At 38.2% G+C, this 25,961-nt stretch overlaps 1 protein-coding gene across 1 annotated transcript; it reads right to left on the reverse strand.

Annotated features, from left to right (window-relative positions):
* Nucleotides 1–1,291: 1,291 nt before the first annotated feature.
* tshr (thyroid stimulating hormone receptor) lies at nucleotides 1,292–25,719 on the reverse strand. Its single transcript, XM_041976809.1, has 10 exons — nucleotides 25,553–25,719; nucleotides 16,253–16,324; nucleotides 14,596–14,670; nucleotides 11,736–11,810; nucleotides 10,498–10,572; nucleotides 9,861–9,938; nucleotides 9,248–9,316; nucleotides 7,179–7,256; nucleotides 3,580–3,768; nucleotides 1,292–3,371 (listed from the first exon to the last, which is right to left on the reverse strand). The coding sequence occupies exons 1-10, from the start codon at nucleotides 25,717–25,719 to the stop codon at nucleotides 1,934–1,936; spliced, it is 2,316 nt and encodes a 771-aa protein (XP_041832743.1). The 3' UTR covers nucleotides 1,292–1,933.
* Between the last annotated feature and the right edge of the window lie 242 nt (nucleotides 25,720–25,961).

The raw sequence follows: 25,961 nt of genomic DNA on the forward strand, positions 1-25,961 counted from the left end.
TTCCTGCCCTGCTTATTTAAGGAATGGCTCACATAAAGGTTTATTTGAAAAACTGGGAGAGGAACGATCAGTGAGGCCTGAGAACCTGTTAGAAAAATGTGAAAATAAAACAAGTCAGTCTCATTAATTGGACCATGAGCCTATCCACATCTCACACAAACATAATCCTGACTATTTTGCAGGTATACACCACCAGCACCTCTAAAAAGTTTGCCTTCCTCCAGGCACCCATGCAAATGTGCAGAAACTCAGATTTTTATCTTCCTTGACATGCACATACTGCTGAACTGTGAGCTGATTTGAAGTAGCAAAAGAGAGAGAGGTGAGTGGGGGCGGAGGGCCTTACGAACACAGCCAGGCACTTCATCATCCAGCTCAGTGTGCTTTGCATTATAAGGGTCCGTGCCACGTTGTTTTGTTGTTAGTGTGTGATGGGAGATGGATGTGAAGTTGTGGAACAACATTCCAACATTCAGCTGCAACTGTGTGAGTCAAGTCTGGAAAGGCACGAGCAGATGCCACTCCTAATTTTTATCTAACTTTAAACATAGAAGTCGGTCCAGTTTTGAGGTTTCAAGCAATTCACATCCACTCATGCATCAGAGTGATACAGAACTGGAAATACTGTCATTTTTTTTCCAAACTGCAAGAATCTGCACAAAAATCTTTAATTCAAAATTTAAAAAAAAAAAAAAAAGGCTGTGCAGCAATCCTTCTTTCCTGGAAAGTCCCTCCTGTTCATCTGTTGATTGAGGAAAAAAGAAAAGCATCACCTAGCAGATGAAATGCTAACCAGATGTTATGCTGCCATTTGCAGAGGTTGTCCTTTAGCACATACTAGTTTAGTATCACACACGTGTCTCAGCTGTATTTGCTTTAAGCTCTCCCGGCAAAGGCAAGACTATCTCCCCTGATTGTGTAAGTCACCGGTTTCCGTACAAAAATGGAAAAACATCACGATCATACTAGAAAAACAACCATGACATTCCAAAGGATAAACACAGCTTTAACATTATGGATTTGTGATGTTCATGTGTGTGTGCAATTTGTGGAAACTTGCTAATAATGAAAATATGTCTTGAGTTTACCTTTTTTAATTGGGTCGCACGCTTCCCTGGAAGATGAGAAGGTACATTTGAAAGGTGTTTTTCTGGATCAACATGTGACAAGTTGCCATATTAGGTGAAATAGGTAAAAAAAAAAAAAGATAGAAAAAAAAAAGTAATTTTTTTATTATTGTAATTAAGCTTTACATCAGTTTGGAACAGGTATATGCCACAAAGAAATGCACATTTCTACAGTAAAAAAAGACTCATATCTGCTTTCCAACATCGAACCCTGTTTGTATTTATGATTATGGAAATCTTCATCCATTTTTCTGTAGTATTTACATGATACACATAGGTGTTAATATGATGAAAACAAGAAATATTCTTTCATTACCTTATACTGGATAAAGTTTTCACTGTTGAACAGCACTGAGCCAGCAGGCTGTCCTACAACACAACAATCACTCATAAATAATGTGCCTCAGAAAGCTCATATCACTGCAGATTAAATTTTTTATCAGAATTACTCTAAACATATTGTCAACATACTAGGAAAATATATTTTGTTCATCGCTACACGTATCCTTAATGTTTTCTTGAAAATAATGTCTATTCTAGCTATTCTATTAGAATACAAAGGACTACAAGTGAGATGAAGTCAGGCTCATATTTCAGTGACACTTGATATTTTCCAACAACTGGAACCATAAAATCGTCACAGCTGAAATTGTGAAAACAGCTGAACTTTGTCTGAAAGCTGAAGCAGATACAGAATACTTGAGCTTTCTGTTAAATATCCAAACAGATCCATCCGCGATTGCTTCAAGGCCTCTCCTCTCCCATCTGAACTTGTCTATCTTTACTACCTTGAGATGGTGTTGGGCTCACGTGTCCACGCTCTGGCTCTCCTCTGGGCTCGTCTGTTGGCCCACTGCCAGGTGGTAGGTATGTCTAGAGCACCTCTTCAGGTGGATGGGCACTTCTTCCTGGCCTTTCCTAACCTTCTCCTTACGGATTTGAGAAGTCCTGCTGCTGCCCTTTGATGAGACCGTCTGGCCTCTGAACAGCTGCGCTCGCTGCTGACATAAGCCCACCTTACTGAGGAGGATGAACACATCTCCCCTGAAGGCCTTGGTAAAGATTGCATAGAGGAATGGGTTTGCACAAGAATTTAGAGGGTAAAAGAGCACTAACAAAATCTTGGAGTTGGAAACTGTGATAAGAGGCCGGTCTAGCACAGCTGACATGGCGTAGAACGAAATAGGTGCCATACACAAGAAGTCAGTGAAGATGAGGACAGCCATGCGCTTAGCGATGTTAGTATCTTTGGATCCAGAGCGGTAGTGAGGGTTGTGAACTGTGCAGTAGATCTTGAAGTAGCAAGCACAGATAACGAAAAAAGCCAAGATGTTCAGGACCAACACCGACAAAATGTAGACTTGAGCCACTGTGGACTGGGTGTCCATCGGGAGACAGATGCTGACCTTCTGGTAGCTGCTCACTCCAAACAGTGGGAGTAGGGCCAAGAGGAGGCAGAAAATCCAGCCAGCTAGCATCACGGCTGCTGCATGATGCAGACGCAGCTTGCGATCCAGCCGCATAGCAAAGGTGATGGCATACCACCTCTCAAGGGTGATAATTGTCAGGGTGTAGACAGACAACTCGCTGGCAAAGACCGTAAAAAACCCTGCAAGTCCACAACCGGGGCCTGTCTGCCAGTCTATGGCATGGTTGAAGTACTCAGAACGTGTGTGGAGGTCTACGGAGGCGATGAGCAGCAGGTAAATCCCCATGCATAGATCTGCAAAGGCCAGGTGGCACATGAGGAAACGGGAGACTGAGAGCTTGTAGTGGCTGGTGAGCAACACCAGGAGCACCACCACATTTCCCAGAACAGCCAACAAACTCACAAACCACACAGACACTCGCAAGAAGCCAAAACCCATTATGTCCTCACAAGGATTGAACTCATCAGGCACTGGTGCGCACGCCACTTCCTCTCCCTCCTCACACACCACATAATCATAGCGACTGTCAAAGTCTTGGCTGGTGTCTTCCTGGGGGTTCTTCAGGGTCTCTCCAAAACCCACTTCCTCATCTGGCTGTCCCCCAAAGTAGGTGTGGTAGTGAAGGCTGCCATGGAAATCTCCCCTCCTCCAGTCTTGCTGGGACTCTCTGTGCTCCCTGTCACTCTGCTCATGATCTGGAGGTGTTTCCACAAAACTGTCTTCTTGAAGGGAAGGCATGCGAAGAGGTCCCACCGAACGCTTGTGATGCTGGTCGTAGAAGGCGGTTAGGTTACAGATTATGTACTCCAGAAAGCTGAAAAACACATAAATAGATAAGGTTGAGTCCATTAAGTAACAGAGTTTGTTTTATCCCTGTCAATATCCGATACCCCCACCTTAGCGGATCATCCAAACACATAAAAAAAATAAATAAAAAAAAATCAGGTCTCTCATCACACACATTCAAGAGTTTCCAAGCTTTTGTAGATACAATCATCAATAAAATATAACAAAGAGCGCACCCTCGTTTCTTTTTCAGGTTTTTAAAGCCACAGCAGTGGCTGGGGTAGGTGAGATTGGCAGTGGTGAGGTGCTTGAAGGCCTTGATGGGCGGCAGCTTCTTGAGGGCCCAGGCATTGCGTGCCTTCAGCTCCCGCAGAGAGTCCATGCCTGTGATGGGCAAGGAGGTGACTCCCGTCAGGGACACATCTCTAAAAGACAGAACACAAATGGAAAAGCCGAAGAAAGAAAATACAACTCTCAACATGCTGCTAGGGTGAAACTCGGTGAGAAGAATGCAAAGATTGGTAAAGAATGAAACATGAAACATGATTCTTGTATGTACTTTATATGTACAAAGAGTTTTACACTAGCTGAGGGCAACCAATAAAAAGACAAAGTCTTGAGTCATGAGGATCAAGAAAACCAATACAAAGCTCATTGGTTTGTTTTTAAGTGATAAAATGAAGAAAACACTGTGCCCCCATTAAAAAATGGTGGAAGTATATCATGTTGAAATGATGAAATCTAAAGTTTACCATGGCATTGTCTAACAAAATATACTAATCAATGTCAGAAAACAAGGCTTTAGTTGAACATCTTGGGTCTTTTATGGGACTGAAACATGAGACACAAACCCCACAGCACAAAAATGGTTGTAAATAACAATGTGGACTCAAACTTTCTATAGGACACTTCAAGAAGCTGGAATCAGTAAGGATCAATTGCTCCTGTAGGTGCTCCTGAGGATTGTCTGCTTGGTTTTATTACAAAAGCCATAAGATGTTTTCTGTTAATTTTTTTTAAACAGGTGTACTGGTTTTTCTATTTTCGTTTTGATTGTGCAGTTGTTTTCTATCTTATGTCTCCTTTTCTCTTCATTTAATCCTTTTTGTACCCTTCCCTGTCAAATCGAGCATTAATATGTAATTCAGAAATGACCAAACTAAAACATAAAGAACAATACTCAAGTCTTAATTGAGCCTTACATCCACAAAGCCTCATTCCCTTCATATCCATTGACCTTCTCCCCTGTTCTGCACAACATGGCAGCCAAATTGCTTAGGAGGGCGGAGGCGTGTGTGACCTGTAACTGCATCAGCCGCCAAGAGACGGGCATTCCCAACCGATTACAAAGCAACCTTGAGACAGGTGCATTTTTTCTATTTCATATTATTTTGCTATTGTGCTTTCACTTTTCTTTATACTCAGTATAAAGAACATTTTAATTAAATATTTTGTTTAGAAAAGATCGTTGCATATGCTCCAAATGTTGGATGTGAAAGTTAAGGATGCTATTAATTTTGAATTGAAGAAAGGTGCTCAAGTCACGTTATAGAAAAGCTCAAGCTCAGACTTTCAAGCAAAACAAACTATAGAGCTAGACATGATGAGACCAGAGAGCTGAAAGATGGATTAAACGACACCCTCCATCTGTTTTCTCACATGAACTCTGTGGTCCTTCGTCTTTAAGTAATTACATATGGTATTTCTTGGTCCGTCATGCCAAAGCTGGGATAGTCTCACCGAGGGTTGACAATCACACCAACATCCTGTGTGATCCTATTATCGGGACATTCCTCACCACACTGGACACTTTCCCCTTTCAGGAATCAAGCAGAGTCCAAGTAAGTTCGCTTTTGCTTTCTTTAGTTTCCTAACCCATCATACTCTTAGTCATTGGCTAATTTGATAAAATAAAGAAACACAAGTTTGAAAATGTTATATTTGCTAAGAGCTTGTCCTTTTTAGTCCAATTTATCCCATTCCACACTTCTCTGTCCTCTGCTTTCTTTTCCTCTCATGGGGCTCATTGTGTAAGGCAGCATAAACCCTGTGAGTGTCAGGCTGATTTTGTCATTTCCAGATGTTTAGCTCATGACCTCATGGAGATGACCTCACTCAGGACATGTTCCTCAATGAAACAGAGGCAAGAAGGACCTGCACACAAACCCCCTTTTACCAAACCAGACACTTAGCAACCAGATAGCCGTGGTAAAAGGCCTGGACATTAACTAAAGAAATGGATGACAGTATCAGAGAATGTTTGAAGTTCCTTCATCACATGTTTGCACATGATGTGTGTCAGATTTCCTGGTCACATCATCACAGCTGCGAGGGATTGATCTTTACTCTATCCTGTCTTGCAGACATGTGTCATCTAGTCTGCACATTATGAATGAAGACATTGCTGGAGTCTATAGTAATGTGACAGTGTGATAAATGTCTAGACCGGTGCTATTTGTTACTGATACATCCCCTTCAATAATTTGCTGCAGGTCGCCTAAAGAGTGTTTGGTGTCTTACAGATACTTTGATGGAAGATCAATATCAAGAATAATAAATCAGAGTGTTTGCATGAGTCACATTACAACTCTGTAGGATAAGAATCCTAATGACATGAATAAACCAGCGACCTGTCCAGGGTGTACCCTGCCTCTCACCTGCTAATTGCTGGGATAGTTTCCAGCTTCCCCATGACCCTGAACTGGAACAGGCAATATAGAAAATGGCTGAATGGATGATGACATGACAGCTCCCCAGAAGTGAATATGAACATAAAAAAATCACCAAACTGTCTATGGAAATGGGTGCAGCCAGATTTTCGGTGTAGTGTGAAACTGACCAGCAAAAGAAACAGATTTTACGCATCAGCGCAACATGAACACACACCCATGAACTCATTAAGTAGATGCTACAATAACAAACAAACTTCAACAGTAAGCATTTCTCTTAGTCTTCTTTCTAATTGTCATTTTTCTCTGTTTCAAACTACAGTACATGGACAGTTTTAATGAAAATCTAAGGGAACCCAAATTGACCAAACAACTTGCAATAATTTAGAGATGTAGAGCGTTTTGGAGATGTGAAGATATAGATGTCTGCATCCCCAAAATGTAGTAGTGTCACAATCCACAGTTAAAAACTGTGAGGGGGTAATGTCTCCATAGGCTGCTGTTTAGTGTAAAACAGTGTCCACATGACATGACAAACTCATTAACTGTTAAATTTGTAAGACAAAACCATTCAAATCATAGCTTTGATATATCAATATGTACAAAATGATGAAAAAAGACATTGTGTTCTGATTAACAAATAAACCAAGCTGCAAAAGCAGGACGGAAAGCAACCTAACTCAAAGTCTAACAGTCTGTACTACCACATTTAGCAGCAATAACTTAAAATATTAATTTCTCCATGATTTTATCGGTCTTTTACATAGTTGTAGAGGAATTTTGGCCATATTGCTTTACAATATTACTTCAGTATATTGAGGTTTGCAGATGTTCATTCATGCACAGCTCTGTTAAGGTCCTGCCATTGCATTTCAATCAGTGAGGTTCTTTTTCTGTGTTCGCTAAGTAAAGTCTTTGAAGCCAAAGAGACTTTATTTATTTATTTGTTTGTTTGTTTGTTCTATGACTGTATTTTCCTAACATTAACCATGCATTTTGTGGCATCCATGTACACTCACCACTTCACCTGTTCAACTATTGTTAAGACAAATAATCAGCCAATCACACGGCAAAAAAATCAGGGAATAAAGACAAATGTTTTAATTTAAATAGGGCATAAAAACAAACAGCTGATATCAACAAATTCTGTAAAGGGTCTTACTTACAGAAGCAAGGGACCATTGATGGCTCCTGCAAAAGCCCTTTCATCCATCCTGGTTAAATACTTATTCCTGTGGAGGTCCCTGGATAGGAAAACACAAATATATAAGCTTTGTAAAAGTGATACTGGATATTTCACTTATGCTGACGAAGTCAAAGCATGACACAACATTTTACCAAGCTTCATCTCTGCAGATTCACATATTTATTTTCTCATTTTTCTTTTAGGGGGCAATGAAACATGACAGAAAAAAGTCTCACTCACTGTATGTTGTTGATTCTAATTAGATGGTATAAGATATGAAGGTACGCTATAAATGCTGTGCACCCTTAAACACATCTCCCCAAATCCCTTAAATCTAATAAGGATAATAAACCTGTGAGGGGTGTATTTGTTTTAGTCAGTCTGTGCTGGGATCGGTTCTCCTCTGAGGAGATCAGGCGCCAATACAAACACCAATGTGGTAAGACTCACTAGTTATAGACCAATAGCTTAATTGAGCTCTTATAAAGACCTGGGCTGAGTGTAGGTGTTGTAAAAAGAAGAGAGGGGTCTTAAATAATGTCATTAATACCTCATATCCTGAATATGCAGGTTTCTGGACTAGAGGGTGAAAGAGGAAAACATGTTGTGAAAATAAGAAATTCTTTCTGACTTGTAATTATATGAATGAGACTATTGAATAAGCAAGCATGAAACTAGTCTTGAAGCCAGTGTCAGTGAGTGTATGTTATAGGGGAACTCTTAAAGCAGACTTCCTGTTATCTACTGTTGGAAATATTTTCCCATGAGAAACACATCTTGCTAATCAAGAGTTGGACTTTTTAAGTACATATGAGACGGCTCATGGAGATCCAACTGTGATCCCTTTGCTTATGTAGTGCAATTTTGGGGTAAAGAAATAGACGTCCCAGATGTCAGAAATGGTTTCATCCAGTTAGAATGTAACCTAATTTTGTAGAAAATGGAAGGTCTCTAAATGGACAGTTTTTAGTCACATTCTCTTGAACATCAGACCAAAGTTTAAACTTTAAAACTGATTATTGTGATTCCTAGTACAGCTAAAGCTAGAAGTTAGCTTATATAAGCTTCAATGCTACAAATAGCTGAACTAGACCTGCAGGCAACCTGCAATAAAACAAGTATTTTGCGTAATCTAATTTTGGAGAAGATTGAAGGACTCTATATGGACAAAGTTCAGTCACTTATAATGAAAGAGTGTCTCTTGAATATCAAACCAAGGCCTTAACCTTATAGCTTACTATAGTTTATCATGAATATGGAAACAAAGCTAGAAGCAAGTTAGCTTAGCTGCATATTAGCTTAACCCTTTAACTGTCTGCTGTATTTTTTTAGTGACTATTATGAATTTCATCAAAAAATTGTTGGAAGTTTTTTTTTTTTTGTTTGTTTTTTTGTTTTTTTAAACCAATACTGTCCAAAGGGGGGAAAATTCAAAAGAACAAACAAAAACAAAACAAAAAAAAAAAGTTGTAGTGTGAAGTTCCAACAGCTGAAATAGTACCACAGGCAACCTGCAGTAAAACAACTATGTTGTTTTATCTAATTCTGGAAAAGACTAAATGGAGGAGGTTTAGTCACATATATCAAAATAATGTATCTTGAATGTCAAACCAAGCTTTAAATCTGAAACCTTATGGTTCATTGTAAATAAAGAACTAACGCTAGTAAAGTTAGCTTAGCAACACATTAGCTTAAAAGATATGAGTAGCTGAAACAGTCCTACAGGTAACCTGCAGTAAAACAACTATTACTGTCACCCTTTAGTTTGTGTACAGATAAATATGATCTATTAATACGTTTAGATTTGAAAAAAGTCCTTTTTCCAAAGAAATGTCTGAGCTTTTCTTCACTGTTTCCATTATTTAAACCAGACTAATCAGCTGCTGGCTTACGCATTGTATTCATCCTTCAACCATAGCATTTTCCATCTGAACATCTCTTTGTAAAAAAGTGAATAAGTGCAATACCCAAAGTGCCAAACTATTTAATATGTATCCCCTCCAACAAATCAAATCAAATCAGTAAAGCACATTATGGTAGAATACCTACACTTGATCTAACTTTGTCCCATTAAAGGCATGATGTTGTATCTCTCTGAAGCCATTTCCATACAGCATGCTGCAACAAAAAGAAGTTTACAATAATTAAATTAAAAACACAGATCGCTTTAGGCTGCATAACCAAACCACTTTCCAAATATAGTTTATGTGTGGTGATACTGAATCTAATTCCATGCAAAAGTGATAGAGCTCAGTGGGGGCTACCAAATTATAGGGATATCTCGGCAGTCTGTGTTTGAGCCTTTTATATCCAACTCATAATGTAATCCCAACGCTAACCACATACATGCAAATGCCTTGCGGTGTGAATGAATGACTGTGTACTTGTTTTTGCCATTTATGTTCAAATTCAAGTGAGGTCAGGGGGAGGACATGTTTTAAAAGTGAAGTCATGGTCAACTATTTTATGGTTTTGGCTACATTTAGATGTGAAAACCAGTAATACAATAAATGCTTCAGCAATACTGCACAGTTTATCTCATCTGAATTTTCTTTTTTTTCTCTCTGCACACATATAGACATGTATTTGTTTTTTTTTATTCGTGTTCTTCTAAATAATATAAGTGTATATGGTTGCTCCAGCTGGTTTGCATATATCTCACACTGTCAGCACTTCACTTGTGATGCCACGGAATGAGTTGGCAGGGATCTCGGTAATATAGGGATGATCAACAATTTCCCTGCAAAGGAGGATACAGACCAGAGAGGAAATGAAGTGGTGTTATAAATATATACCTTTCACTGGAAAGAAGCAAGGTCAGAAATATGGTGTTGATAACTATTTTCTATAGTATTACATCTAGATAGGAAAATTAGATTTGGCAAATAAAGGAGGTGACTGAATAGATGCCAACACAGAAATGTGAACATGGTTGTAGCTCTTTTCATTTGGAAATGAAGAAGCAGGCAAGATACACAAACAGACACAGATTGTAGCATTTAATTTATTAATAGCATACAATTAAATGTGAAGAAAAATGTGAGAAAAATGATCATGTCAGTGGTACAGTTTAGCTAAATATAAACTACATTTCTCATAATTCCTGTTGTCCTGTATAAACCCCCCCCCCAAAAGACTTGTTACCACTTAGATTGTGACTGTCTTTGTAAGACACAGAAATTGTGGAAAACTGAAAGGCATCTTGAAAGGTTCCTTATTCATTCGTTGTTTTATGATAGTGATTACATCTGACTCATGGTGCTTAAATTGGAAGTGGCAGCAAACATGCAGTGACTTACAGTATGAAGTTTGTATCATTGGAGTAGATGTTGTTCAAAGCGGGGAAGAAAGTCAGGCCAGTATTGAAAAGCCCCCTGAATGACAAAGAAATGTTCATCTTAAAAAGGTGATTAAAAACAAAAGGGATAACACAGAACACCATTAGAAACAAGATACTTTCTGCTCATTTATTATTTTTTTAATTTAAAGGAGACGACTATGAATGAATGGGTTCATTTAATAAAAACAAACCTAATTCATTTAATGGCCAGTCACTGACAGATTCTGGTTAGTTAAGGTTTTTGTTTTATATAAATTTACCGAAAATTGAATTATTGTGTTAGTCTAACTATTTTTAGATTTCTCCATGTAGGCCCCCACATTTCGACTTTAACAAATATGTGTTGGATGGATTTTGAAAACAACTTGTTGAATGTCTTTGGAAAATGCCTAAAAAGCAGATTCTGCATTGACAGTAATTTCAGGATTGCTTTCAATGCAGAATCTGCCAAGAAACCAAAGCTGAGAATATACGTGTTTTTAAACTTTGAGTTCATGTAGAAAAGCAGCTTGGTCAACAACAGAACTGTTCACACGCTTTGTTACCAGAGGATTACACTACGGGGCACATTAGAGCACTCAGACTGATTAGAGCTGCATCAAGACAGCCATGATAATAGAAAAATCACCAATTCAACCTATTGGAGAGCATTTGGCTGCAAGAGTTTTTGTAGAAGTTTTTCTATGAAGAGTTTGTTTTCACAGATATGAAAGCAGTTACAGGCAGGTGATGTGGAGAAGATGCTCGGGAGGTAAAAGGAAAATTCTCCGGACACTACAAAAGTAACTCAACAAACCAGATGCTTCAACGATAGCGGAGTGGTTTGATATATAAAACTTTCATTTAGGCAATGATCAGTCAAGATAATGGCAACAAAAGTCCACTAAATTGGCATCTCACAAACCAACATCACAATGCTGTATTTACTCCTTGTATCCATACCACTCTTGAAACATGACTAATTAGCAAATGCGTTGCCATTAAAAAAACAGCATTACTATTAAAAGTGTACATTTTTATGAGTTCAGAATATAAACCCCTCAAATTTTGGGGTTATAGTCCAGCCATCTATTTTCAACACCCGCTCTATCCTATTAAGGGCTAAAGGTGGACTGAGGCCTTTCCCAGCTACCATTGGCTTATCAAAAGTATTTTCAGTAAAAAGACAAGAAGATAGCATATCTGAAAAATACTTACAGGTACTTAAGGTTTGGGAGATGTTTAAAGGCTTCTGGGTCAATGTATGCCAACCTTTTTGTATTCCGAATCTCTCTGAAAGAACAAGGACAAAGAAGTGTCAGTGGCTGGAAATGCCTTTAACTTAAATTCTGAGCATGATTGAAAGACTGAAGTATGTCATGGCTACGGGTTTGACATGTAACATACACAGTGCACAATCCTCAAACCTGCTGAGGGAGCAGAGCAAGGTGCATGCCAGGATGTAAGAGAAGGGAAACTTGGTGCAGTCAGCCAGAACCGGAAGCCGGGGTCCAATTAGCGTTTTATTAGTATGTTTATTCTGGTCCTTTATGGCCAGAGTAAATACTTCTTTTTGCCATCTGAAGCCGTGTAGAGCTGAGGTACGTGTGTCCTGGCCCTACTTCAGACAACTCGATTGCAAGTGTTAGAGGAAAAGTTCCTGATTGACTGAGGGTTGTCTTCCCAGTTTTTCGGGGTTAAAAACTAAAACTTTAACAGAATTATTAAATAGGCTGTCCAGTTGCAAACACAGATCTCCCCAAACTCTGTTGCAGTTCTCTCTTCAAATCAGCTTTTGAGGATTTGACAAATAATCTACTTGGATTATTTGTTAATAAAGTTTATATTTAAATGGGTGGTCCTTGTTTCTTTGTTCAGACATGTTGACTTTGGCTGGTCATGCTAACCAGACTGTTTCAAAAGGTTTGTACTCTTGAAACTAACCCGACTGAAAAGCAGAATCTGGTGCTTGATGCCAAGGTAAACAGCACCATCATCATCATAGAGGAAATAGCCCTGCCTTAAATTGGCAAAATTACAGAACAGACTGTGTGAAACTGCGTAATGTAATGTAGGAGTAATGCTCTGTTTTTGGCTCTGATTTGCCCCCCTTCCCTTTTGAGGAAATTATTTGGATTTTTAGTGGCTAAAAAGTACATGTTGACCAGATAGTCAGTATTTTGTCTCTTTTCTGTTTAATTTTATGTTTGTTGCTATACTACTAAAGATGTTGTAAATTAGGTTAATGATAGTGGGAATACTGGTCTGAAGCAATAAGGTTAAAAATATGGTTTAATAAAATAGTTTCTGACCTCATTCTTATAGGTCAGTATAAATCTAGACTGAAAACCCATCTCTTTCCCCTGAGCTTACCTTGGCTTACTATCATGATTTTATTTCATTATGTTTATTTATTTTATTTGTGTTTTATGTATTTATTGACTACATTTGGTATTGTGAAGCATTTTGGTAGATGGAAGTTGTTTTAATGTGCTATTTAAATAAATTTTAATTAAAAATATGAACGATACATTGCAATAGATGCATTTAATCCAAAGCAACTCACAAGCAAGACAGAAAAGTTAAAGCTTCAGCACAATAAGGAATCTTAGTATGTAAATGAAGAGCTAAACTAATTTGAATTTATCTAAATGAAAGAGTATGGTACATAAACAGAAGTGCAGTAAGAAGTAAGAGTTTTGGGGGTGTTCTGCAAAGAGAAGAGTCTTAAGGTGCATTCCCGCCACCCTTCTGTACTGAACCCTTGTTTCCTTCAGAAAGCCTGGTGCATTTGGAAAGGTATGAATGCGCAAACAAACTGTCATGCACATGAAAGATGCAATCTCTTGTGTAGGTCATGGTTCACTTCAAGTGAACTCGTTGGCTAGGTAGGCTTTCCCATTTCAAATCATTAAGCAAACTTCAAAGTGTGCCCACTACATAGGACACTCCATAGCCTACATAGTCTGCACACTTCGAAGTGTGCAGACCCTGAATTGAGATGCAGCTGACGCCACAATTCTTTAATTTTTCAGGAATAGAGTGGAGCTTAGCAATGGAAAAGTCAAGACACTAACAGCTGGTAGGTGCAAGAATCGTCTAACAATTTTTTTTTTTAAAAAGACCCAAAGAATTCTCTGAATTGATGGTTTCAATTGATGTTGACACAATTTAAATTCTCAGCTCTAACTGCAGTCCTTGATCCAGCCAACTCCAGCAGCCAACAGGAAGCAGAACATTAATTTGTGTCTGACCCTGAAGGAAACCTGAGATAGATGTCATTATGTTATGTATGGTACGGCGCAGCACCAATCAGTGGCAAATAGGCTCCAGTGAACCAAAATACACCCCCAGAGAACTGATACAACCCTCAGCTAGCAATTTAAATTATTACTTCTGTCTCTAATTCTGAGATCTGAAATTAAGCGGCTAAAAGGAAGAGTCTAGGATAATTAGGATAGAAATGTCAGGCAAACGATGCTTCACGTCAGGTCAAATTAATTTCTGGAGGTGTTCATTCCTAGTTATAGTTTCACACTGCTTACATGCTTGTAATCAACCATTTACACAGGCAGGAAGTCTTGCAAGAATGTATGAAATGCTATGGAAAGTGTGTGGTCCAACAGGGAACTTTACCATTAATCCCTATCACAGAATTAAAAATACAATACTCTTTGCTAGACTTTTACTCCTGAGCTGCTTTAATAAAGCACTGGGATATTAAGAAGATGGGTAAGGAAGCCAGATACAGGTTGATTATGTTCCCTAACATGATTTTAAGGTTGTAAAATTCAGCCCAATAATAAATTATTATGATCAATGGTTTCTGAATAATTTAGCATTTTAAAATCCCACAACAGTCACTTTTAAACCAATAAAATGGCAAAACTGCTCTGCACCACCTTGATGAGAAGCATTAAGTGTTGAGAGAAAATAAGTACCTAAGGTGTTTCTTTCCTGCCTCCTTTTGCTGCCGGCAAGCTTCAAAATTAAACATTTTTCCCCCTCCGAGAGCAAATGGAACAGCTTAATCAATAAAGATCAATGAGGAGTTTGGCCTTTTCCTGTAGTTACTCACATGTGGGTGATTTTCTTCAGACCATAAAATGAGTGTTTCTCCAGCCTTTGCAGAATCACATCCACAGATATATATCTGAAAGAGATAAATAAAGCTAAATCAAATCTACTGAGCAAATTGTCTTTATACAGTCATTTTTCTTTTGCTTGTGACTTGCGAAGAATGAAAGTACTGTGTCAGGGTGGGAGTGAAATATAAGACCTGTTTTCATAAATGATTTTAGGTGTGTGGCTCTAAAAACAACCCTTAAACCTGCAACGGTTTCCTGACTTTATCAGTCCACCTTGTTTTAAGCCTCCAAAGTCATGGGTAATTTTACAGGTATGTGCCTCCTGTATACATTTATCCAGTCATCAATCACTCTGCTCCCATTTGTCATTATGTGGTAACAAGTATGCTCTTAAAATAAACCATGAAATTAAGATCAAATCAATCTTAAAAACTACTTACTTGTCAGGAATAAGAAATAAGAGAAAAGACACCTCAACGTATTCAACAATCAGACTGACGTTTCATTGATTTTCTGTCATTTTAGTTGGACTATAAGCAGAGGGTCACTTGAAACTCTGGCTACGTGCACTTGAGGCTCACAGAAAACCACTCATCCACGCTCATCACCCCTCATGCATGACTTGGACATGGAGTAAGCAGCTGAGGATCAAGGCTCAAGTGTATATTTTACCTCGACACAGAAACTCTACCTCTACTGGGAGTCTAAAATCACTTCACTGCCAAAATGCTCTGCTGGAGCGCTCAGCCAGTGTCCAAGCCCAGCTGTGATTAGAAGTCAGTGGTGATACTAAACAGAGAGCATATCATCTGCTTGGGTGGGAAGCAAAAGGGAAAGTGTGGAGCTTGAAGGGAAGGTATTTTTAAAATTATGTAAATTTAAGCAACTTTAAGGGTTTATGTTTGCAGAAAATCAGAGAATGTGAAGGTTAATTGTTCTGATAGCTCATGTCAGCGCAGGAGGAGCTATCTTCGGAGGAGTATAACCATCATTTCTGCTTTCATTTAAAAAAAAAAAAACAGAATATGGTCAAATTGAAAGAGAAAAGAGAAAATGGATAGAAACTAAATAGCTGTGCCAGAAAAGAAGACAAACACCTTGAATCCATGTCCTTGGTTGGTTAGAGTACTGACCCTGATAACCCACCTCCACACACATTCCTCTGCATGGAAAACTACATTTTTGGACCGAGTAGATGGACTTTAAGGGTTAAATAAAACTATTAAACAGTTTTGTGGGGAATCTGTTAAAAATATAGAAATGAATAAGCTGATGCTGTGTCTAATTCCACAAAAAATCAGAACCTTTTTAGTCCAATTAGATCACTTTTAAATACAATTAGCATTATGTTTATTTATGGAGTCATAGTCATATCTTTTAACTTGTTAAAATGTGTTTTTTTTTTCTTTTATCTAGACTGAAAATATATTTATCAATTTGTTATACTGTGAAAAAATTCACTTGGATGTAATGTTACAATATTATCCTACAGGACAGTAGGGTCCTTCATGGAACCAATAGATAAAGTGTTAGCAAAATCTGTAAAATATAACCCATAAACAATTCTAACTACCACAAAATCAGAGTGGCATTATGTCAAATTTACATTGAATAGTCATTTAAAGAATAGATAAAAAGAGCACTCACATTCTTGAGATGTTAACCATGTTTGTAAAAGCATCTGTGGGCACAGAAGACAGCCGAGTCTCAAAAAGCCATCTGCTTGAGACAAAAGAAGCACAGAGAGGCATTTTAGTTCTGTAACAGACAAAACATTTTCTACTGTATCCTTCTGTTGGTTGAATCTGGATCCATGCGTTAATTATCTTCTTCCCCTGTATTAGTAATCCATGGTCATGATATAGTAGCTTGTGACTGCAGATTAACACATTTTCTATCAGTATCAAATGGGTTCCATACATTCTGTACAGTAAGTCTGAAGCTGTTACAATGAAATGGGAAGTTTAGATTTAAAAATATAAAAGAATACAGACAAAAAGATGGATGAAATTTCATGCGTCAAAAATACAGTCAATTTGGTGGTTCCATTAACCTGCATTCTCTCTAATGGACAGCAGGGGGTGACTCCTATGAGCTTTGTTTGAATTATGTATTTATTTACATTTATTACAACCCATTAATTTACAAAATGCATAGTTTTCACATGTTATTACCATGAAAATATTCCAAACCCACATGTTTCATATGTGCAAAACATATGTTGCATGTGTTCAACATATATTTGCACATTTGACGGAATGTGCAAACCACATTTGGTCACACGTGAAATACCCGTGGTTTGAAAAATTCTTGCATTGAAATTCTTGTAGGATTTTAATGATGTTATCATCCCTGTATGAGTTTCTGATTGTTTCAGCTTTATGCAGCAGTAACAGGATGTGTAACCCTGTTTTTCACCATACTGCCGTGCACTAATATATATGCATGTGCATGTTACATGGGTAGTCATGATGCATGCCTGAAAAAACGGATCCACAAAAGCCCCTGTGTAAATTAAACCCTGCCTATAAGAAAACAAATCTATGTCTAAAGGTATTTGTAACTGCCATTAATGAAATAGAGCATTGTAGTACCCAGTTTTTACTATTCTTAGTCAGATCTTAATTAGCCAAAAAGCTAAATCTAAAGAATCAAATACTAAGTCCACTATTCAATAGATGACATTACAGTGACCACATCCATCTGTTTTTTTCAAGCCAATGGGGGCAAAAGCTACAATAAATATAAAACAAAAAGTAATTTTTCAACTTGCGTTTTTGGTGCACATAACAAGGTATTAATTTGTGTCCTTTGTACTTGTGGATACACTCACTTTTTTCTAATTTCCTATCTTTGTGCAAAATAATATAGCAGATTGCTTAGTATAGACATAATAATGATGTGTAATCTTTAACTTTTAAATAACGATCTTCTGAAATGCAAATCATTGTCTGGACCTGTTATTTCTTTCATGCAAGCTTGCAAGAGATTTAGGAATTATAACAAAATAATAGAGGAAAGTGATGGTAGCCACATGTGAGGCTGTCATGTTATATTTTGGTTTAAGGGACACACAGGCAAAATTAATTCCAAAGCATCCTGCTTCAGGAAAAAAGAAGAAGAAGAAAAAGCCAGGCTAAAACCCCTATGTTCTTCAGGGGAACAATAGCCTGGTTCAGAGACTGAGATCTGGACCACGAGTCTGAAACAAACTCGCATGTTCGTCAGTTCTGTGCTCAGAAAAAACAGGAGCACGGCACTCTGTGCACGCTTTGACAAACTCAAACAAACAGGGGGACACAAAGCAGATCCTGATACCAAAAACACCCCAGTTAGAACCCAAATAACCAGCATTCATTTTCCCCCAGGACTGCAGGAAGAACACCAGTGAGCCCATCTCGTGGGCTTAAGGAGAAAATTGCTACCTTGATTTGTCATCTTGGAGAGAAACCATAAAAAACAAACACATTTGGAATTGAGTTTGAAGTGGAAAAGGACCCTTCAATTCTTAGTGATGTCAGCATTTTGATTGACAACGTAGATGTGTTTACTGGGAGCTCCGCCTCATTCAGATGGACCGCTGGAGAGGGTTAGGACTTTCAACCAACTCTGTCTCCAAAGAAATCCAGTGTATACCAGTTCATGACAAAACTCTTAATGTCAGCTAACATCCCACTTTTTTATATTAATCCCAGTGCTCAGCTGTTACCACTCAGGAAACAGCATTAAGATCCAGTCTGTTTTATTAGTGGTCGAGTGACAACAAATATCACGTTATCACATGTTTAAACTCCGATCCAAGAAATTGGAGGTTTCTGAAAGATTGGATCTGCTGTGTTTTCCTCTCCTGTCCCTTGAAGTCTTTTTTGCTTCTTAATTATTCTCAAATGGGACTCTCTGGGTGTTTGAGAAATGTGCTGTAAAAGGTAAATATTGTATTTGAATGCACCGTCCAGACGCAGGAGGGTGTCACGCTACGCAGGCGTTTTAGTGTGTCTGTGCTTTCCTTTCTACCTCCCTGACTCCCAGTGACACATGGACAAACCTCCACACACACATACACACACCCCTACACACACTCTGAAAGAACTCCAAACTATCCACACACGGACGTCTGCTTTGCATCCACATTTTTGTTTAACAAAAAGAATTTTTGCACAGTTTCCTGTACAAAATATATTTGAACTAAACTCTTGTGTTAATAGCAGAATTAATGAAGAACATTTAAATAGTTTTGCCCACCCTGAGGTGCTTTTGTAATCATGACAGAGGGTATTTCATTGCTATATCTCAACAATTCTTTATAAAGTAGAATTTGCTTTAGATAGATGAGATTGCCTTCATGAAAACTTTTCGCTTTGTCAGCAAACACCAAGAGCAACAGGTTCAGTCCAAAGGCAACACATTTTTCCAGCACATCTCTTCTAAATTTTATTAACTGAAACCTAATACTGCATTTGTTTAATCTGAAGAAAAGACTGGTTGCTACAAAGGTGTTTATTGGACTTCATATCTACATATCTTCGTATAGAAAACAGGAAATAGGAGCAGCGATGTATTGAAATGTGTGCAAACATGAAAATAAAGTATGGAAGGCATGAAAGAATTGAATGTCAATATTTAGTCGGAGCGGCTTCATTCTTCAACACAGCCTCTTAGACAAGCTTACTTCTCATTTCTTTAAGTAATCTTCAGGGAAAGTTCTAAATGTTGGCTGCCTTTTGTTCCTTTTTCTGTTAAGATGATCCCACACTGCTTCAGTGATGTTCTGGGAAGCATTCATCCCTCCGTCAGACCTGTTTCCACATATTCAGTCCAGTTCTTGTGCCATTTGGGATACCTCAGCCTTTTCTATCTGTTTCCTTTCTTTAAGAATGACTTCTTGACAGCCACCCTTCCATGGAGACCATTTCTGATGTGGCTCTGCCAAACAAAAGGTGGTTCAACAGCTTGGTCACATGCATCTCTCAGCTTCTGTTTTCTTTTTGCCCTCCACGTGAACAGTTTGAGCTTTTATTTGTTTATTATTAGGACACACTGTACAGAATGCTGATATATTTAGCAGGTTTAAAGCTTTTAACTCTTTGGGAATCAACTTGTTTGTGCACAAATACAAATTAGTTTTTGTCAAAACAATGCTACCATTGGCATTTTCTTTAGCTACAACCAGATATCTAAATTAAAGACCCACTTCATAACTTTTTGACCTTAAAATTCTGCATTCCAGACTCGTTTGATGGCAAGGTGTATTATGTGCATTTCTGAAGCCGCTGCTAACCAGCAACGTCCCGTAGCTGAAAAACCTTCACTATGCAACTTTTTAGTCCGTTAGAAGAAAATATCGGAGGAAGAGAGAGTCAGAGCAAGAGATGAGACAAGAGTCAACATAATACAGTTTTTACTGTCTGCAGAGAGTTCACAGTACAAGTAGGATGCGAGATGGGTGCTGATTTAGCTGTTGATAGGGGCGCATTGCTGAGAAAATGTAACGCATCTTTAACAGCCGTCAGCATAGTAAATACACAACAAATTTCTGGCAAGTTTGGTTGGTAATGAATGAAATAAATAATTTATCCTGGTAGTGCTAACACTACATTTCCCATGAGCAGCATTCCATAGCATATCACACATCTGTTGGCTGCTTGCATGGTGTCATTTCCTGCCTGCACAGAGTGCAGCTGAACGAGGAGCAAAATCTTAACAAAGTAAGTGACGTGTAGAAGGAAAAAGTAAAATGTAGCAGTGGCTGGACTGTGTAAAAAAATGAGGCTGGTGATTAGAAAATAAAGAAGTTGCAGGGGTTAGTGGTAAAAAGAGGAGGTGAAAACCATTGAGATTTAGGGTGCAAATGTTTTGCACTTAAGTAGTATAGCATTTATATTCAAACACTAACACCAAGCTAAGGAAACTTTAAAAGATTACAAGAAAATCTGGCTGTTTGGAAGCAAAATATGAAGAATTGTGGGCTAGCTCACAACTGCTGTGTACTTGTTATCGTCAAAAATAGTTGAATCTTTCATTTGTGGGGATTTTCCATCAACATTTATAGGATTTTTTTTATAAACCTGTGTAGATGGCATTTACACCACTCTGCAAAGTTCCAGAAAATTTATTCTGTTTAGGCTGATGACGTTTGGGGAAGAGGTCAAAGAAACTGTACTACATCTCCAGGCCAGTAGGTGGCGAAAAGAAGAAGCTTAAGGCAAAACAAAAATGATGATGTCTTATCACTTCTGCTGCATTATGGAGGATGCTCAAGTTGTTCTTTTACAAGTTTTTATTGCCATGAAAATCATGTTATTTGCATGGAAAAGACAATTATTAGTCAAACAAATGCGTTATTTAAAAAAAATACAGACATTACAAACCACACAGAAGACTGTTATAAAAACCCAGATTATATTTTTGGCTTCACTATAATACAGAATTAAGTTCGTAAAAGTAGAATAAACATGTTTGTATGGAACTAGGATAGGGACATAAGTTTTGTAAGTTATCGTCAGTTTTGTGATTTGTATCTCTTTATTTATAAGTGTAACAAATACAGGAACAAATCCAATATACAATTATATCTGAAAATACAAATCAGTTTTACAAGAACAAAACATGTGTTAGACGTTTCACATGCTTACTTAATAACCAATCAAATTTCTCTAATTCCTAACCAATCACAGAGAGAGGAGAGCAAAGATTCTTTACTTTACATCATGTGGTGGCGTACAGTTACAAGTGTTTGATCAAGGTTCTTGCAATTGTTATAGCGTCCTAAAGATAAGTTGGTTTATGGATACTTTCTTTCTGGAAATGGAAAAACACGTGTCTACTATTAGCAAATTCTGCTCAGGAATAATAAATGTTTTATTTATCCACAAAACAACTTAACTTGATTAGTTAGTGATTAAAGAAATCTGATTGGTTCTTGTAAAATGTGGGACAAATATTTTGTATTACAAATTTAATTGTATTTTCTGACTTTTAAAATGGACTTGCACTCTAAAATGAGCATTTCGTCAGTAGTTGATCTAAAGCATTTTTTTTTATTTATTATTTTATTTATTTTTTTATTTTTTTTACATAATTCCTACTTAATTCTTTTGGTTGGTGACAATTTACTTTGTTAATTCAATTAACCTGAAATCAAGAGAATAGTTGAACCAACTTAACTGAGTTGCTTCAATTTGTAACAAGTGATTAAACTTAGTTTATCCAAGTTTGTTTATTAAGTTACTTCAACTGGACAGTCAGACCTACTCAAGTAAGACTCATGGGAAAAGGATATTCAGCAGGAATTAAACCTTCTGTGGCTGCTTTCCTAAAAATTAAAGTTGTATACTTTACTGCCTGTGTAATCTTTAATTTCAGATGATTGATGATTGTTAATCAAACAGCAGATATAAAGCTGTTGACTTTCATGACCTTGTTTTGTCCCAATGTTTCTTACTGCAGTAAAATACTCTCATTGTAGGAACTAAATATTTGGAAGTATTTGTTTAAATTATTTTCTTTTCACAACATATTATCAACTATGATGTGAATATAACATTACTTTGATACTGATTAAATATTTTATTTGGAACAGTCTGAATCTTTTAAGTTGACTTTCCATGAAATTGAGTCAAAGTGATTCAACTCTTTATATTAAAAAAACTAAATTATTTGAACAGGTGTCACTTAAAACTGTTGCGTTGAATGAACTTAAGTTAGATAAACCTATTTCAATCACTTCCTACCCAATTCAAACAATTCATGTGAATTGATTCAACTACTTTTTTTGCAGTGTGTATTTAATCATTAGTATTTTCAGACTTGTAGAATTAAGCTGGATTTACACTTGCCCAGCGTCTGTGTGTGGTAGGTACGGTGAAATGAGCTCTTGCTCTCAAGCGTAAGGTTACACTGTTGTGTTGCAGTTTCTCTTCAGCAAGAAGCTCCAGAAATCCAGAAGCACGCAATCACAAACCGACCAATCACAAGGGAGTAGTTCAGTGTAACTGCGTTCAAGCAGGGGTGCACGTCAGGTCTGGAAGAGGTGTGTGTCGAGCCTCTGCGGACCTAGTGGAGCTTACGCAGATGCCACATGAGTATAAATCCAGCTTTAATCTATACTTGGAAGTTTTGAGTTGTACCGGTAATGGTTATACCCACAAACAGGGAAATGCAAGTTACAAAACTGGAGATACAGTCAATTTGTACCATTTGTAGCTGCACACCGGCTTAAGCTGGATTTATACTCACGCAACGCCTGCTGATGCCGGTGAAATGTGTTCTCACACTCAAACGCAAGGTTAGGGCGTTGTGTTGCAGTTTCTCTTCCGTGGTAATCACACAAATTCAGCAAGAAGCTCCAGAAATCTGAAAGCATTTTGCCACAAACCGACCAATCACAAGGTTGTAATTCTGCGTAAATACGCTGAACTAAAGTACGGAATGCTGCAAGTATGTTCCACCATTTAGAGTTCTTCAGCACACAGCCACGCCCCATAATAATTTGAAAAGTCCTACCCCTCTAGGTGTGTTTTTCAGGGGCCGTTTGGGGATGAGGGAAAGTTTTTTACTTGGGTAAAGTCAGCGGAAATGCACTAAGTGAAAAACGAGCTAAATTCCACCACAAAGCTCCAGTCACATGTTTTAAGATAAATTTAATACTAATTAAATAAATTACTTGAAGCTCAACTTTCCAATTGGTTACACGTAACTGGTCCATTTTTAAAATAGTGGAAAGACCAACATACATCAACAAGTGGAAGCAACCAGATAAAAGCCAGTAGCACAAATAAACTCACAGCTGGACCTGGCAGGAGTCCGAGTCCCCATTGACCTCACTGTGCCAATGGGGTCAATCATTCCTCTGTATGAATACAAAAAAACATCAAACTTCATCATGCCTCATCTGCTGGAACATCCCGTTCTATTTCGGGCTTATTTGGCTGATATTTTTATCAGAAGGCTTGACAGTGCCAGGTGGCTCGCTTTCATGTATTTTATCCTCCTGAAGGGTGCTGGGTAAACTTTGGGCAGGAATGTGAGGAAATTGTAGGGGACACTCCAAGCACATGAGCACGTGAATTGAAGCAGTGATGGGGAGATAATTGCATGTGATGGGTGCTGTTGGAGGCGATGCAAAGTGTTGTTTGGAATTCAAGGATAAAGGGGACATTCCAATAAACTGCAAGGCAGGAATGAGGATTATCACAACATAGCCCAGAACCTTCTCTTTAGCATAGGTTATCATATCATCAAGATTTTTATGGGAGGAAATAATAATAATAATAATAATGGATTAGATTTATATAGCGCTTTTCAAGGCACCCAAAGCGCTTTACATTGTGTGAATCCATTATTCATCCACTCCTCACTCATACCTGGTGATGGTAAGCTACGTGTGTAGCCACAGCTGCCCTGGGGCAAGCTGACGGAAACGTGGCTGCCATTCTGCGCCTACGGCCTCTCCGACCATCACCGAACATTCATCCACACATTCATACACCAGCGATGCCAACACTGGCCAAAACAAGCTAATCAATGGCATAATTTGATAATCTTATGTATGTTTATTATTTATTAGAGATCAGTGATGTCTTTATGATAATAGTGTCTTGAATTAGAAAACAAGAGCAGAAAAACATGCATGAACAGTATTAGGAAACGGAGTTAACAACATCAACAGAATATTTAGTTTACATTTACAAAGCACTCCAACTCCTTCTTATATCATGGAGCTCATCTCCAGGGAATCTGCTTCCATCACACAAAACCACAACAAAATAGTTGCATAATTTTCAATATTTAGAAAAGGCCATGACAGATGAGATCATGTTGGCTCCCCTAGGTTTCATAGAACATTATTTTAGGTGTCAGGTCATTGTTTTGTAATGATTGCTTGTTACCCCACAGCTAGAAACTCCAATGGGACTGACATAGATGTGACTCTTTTTCTTGCATCTGCTTGTAACTAAAGATCCAACAAGGTGGGATTTTTTTCTTTTGTTTGTTGTAAGAAAGCTATTTAAATGTGGCACCTTATGCTATCTGAGAACATTATGGGCATATCGCATGTTTTTTTCCATTTCACACTCCAGATACACTACCGTTCAAAAGTTTGGGGTCACTTCCCTAATGAATCCCATGGCAAAGTGACCCCAAACTTTTGAACGGTAGTGTAATTATTTAAAATAATATCATCATGCTTTACTCTGGAAGGGGAGGAGGGGATATTTTAATAGCATTTTGGCTGTTAATTCACTGAGCACATATAAGGACAGACAGTAAATATATGACTGTTTGCAAAGGTCAAAGAAGAATGCAAACCAATTATGTGAGGGGTGACCTCTATATCTATTACTCTGTTTAGATAGAAAGAGCATGTCATTCCCACCATTATACTTCTCCTGAATGGGGCACACAAAAGACCCTGAAATATTTAATTCTTCCTCCAGCCCAAACAAAAGTATGTTGGACATCTAATTCCAGGCTTTCTCCCTTTTCTTTCCATTCTTTTCCACCAATCACGTAGTCTTATGAAGTCAATTCATACCAGCAAAAATGAGCAAGAAGAAATAAAGCCTGGGTATGCGTACACAATAATATAACTTTCCATTAAGTGCAAGCAAAGCATTAACAGCAATAAGAACATGTATTGTTGAGTGTAATTTAATATTTCAGCCCCTCTGTTACAGTTTTACATTAATATTTGTCTTCATGTTACCAGCTACAACAAACAGTTTTATATTATTTCTTATATATAATACCTGAAAATAGAGGAAGTACTTAACGACATATGGCCCCTGGAATCCCCGTGGGTACACTTTGGAGGAAAACTGGTGTTATTATAGTGTAGGATAATGGTTTTTCCTCGGGGCTAAGATCACATTTTACTTTCAAGAATGCGTGAAAAAAAGAGAAAACAGCGGAATCACTTTTGCAGCTGCGTTTTGAACGCCTACTTACAGAGTCTCCGTGCTTGCTGGAAACCTCGGGAGGATTTCAATGTCAAAGCAGGAGATGGTGTGAGTCCTCCACTCGGAGCACTCGCACGCGGCCGGGCAGGAGTCGGGCTGCGCCGCGTTGCCGCTGAGGGTGACGAGCGTCAGCAGCGCGCACGTTATCACCTGCATGATGGTAATGGTGATGATGACGATGAAGATGATGGAGCGCTGGCGGTTGTCAGCGTCCGTTGTTCCCCACCCCCCCTTCAATGTCCACAACAACAACAGATTTATTCTGTTTTAGCCTCTGGTGTTTGGGTTTTGCTTTGTAGTCCTCATTTGAGTGTTAGCTTGTGCTCGGTGCTCATCACAGGGGTCCCGGGCTTCTGGGAGCCTGGGAAGGTGGGGATGCTGCGGGACGGACAGATGCA

Source organism: Melanotaenia boesemani, chromosome 22 (genome assembly GCF_017639745.1).
Source record: "Melanotaenia boesemani isolate fMelBoe1 chromosome 22, fMelBoe1.pri, whole genome shotgun sequence".
NCBI lineage: Eukaryota > Metazoa > Chordata > Actinopteri > Atheriniformes > Melanotaeniidae > Melanotaenia > Melanotaenia boesemani.

Coding starts and splice junctions, on each gene's coding strand:
- tshr (XM_041976809.1), bottom strand. CDS start 25,719: ATGCAGGTGATAACGTGCGCGCTGCTGACGCTCGTCACCCTCAGCGGC. Junction 16,325..25,552: donor CCAGCAAGCACGGAGACTCT/GTAAGTAGGCGT, acceptor TGTCTCAAGCAG/ATGGCTTTTTGAGACTCGGC. Junction 11,811..14,595: donor CTGAAGAAAATCACCCACAT/GTGAGTAACTAC, acceptor TTGTTCTTTCAG/AGAGATTCGGAATACAAAAA.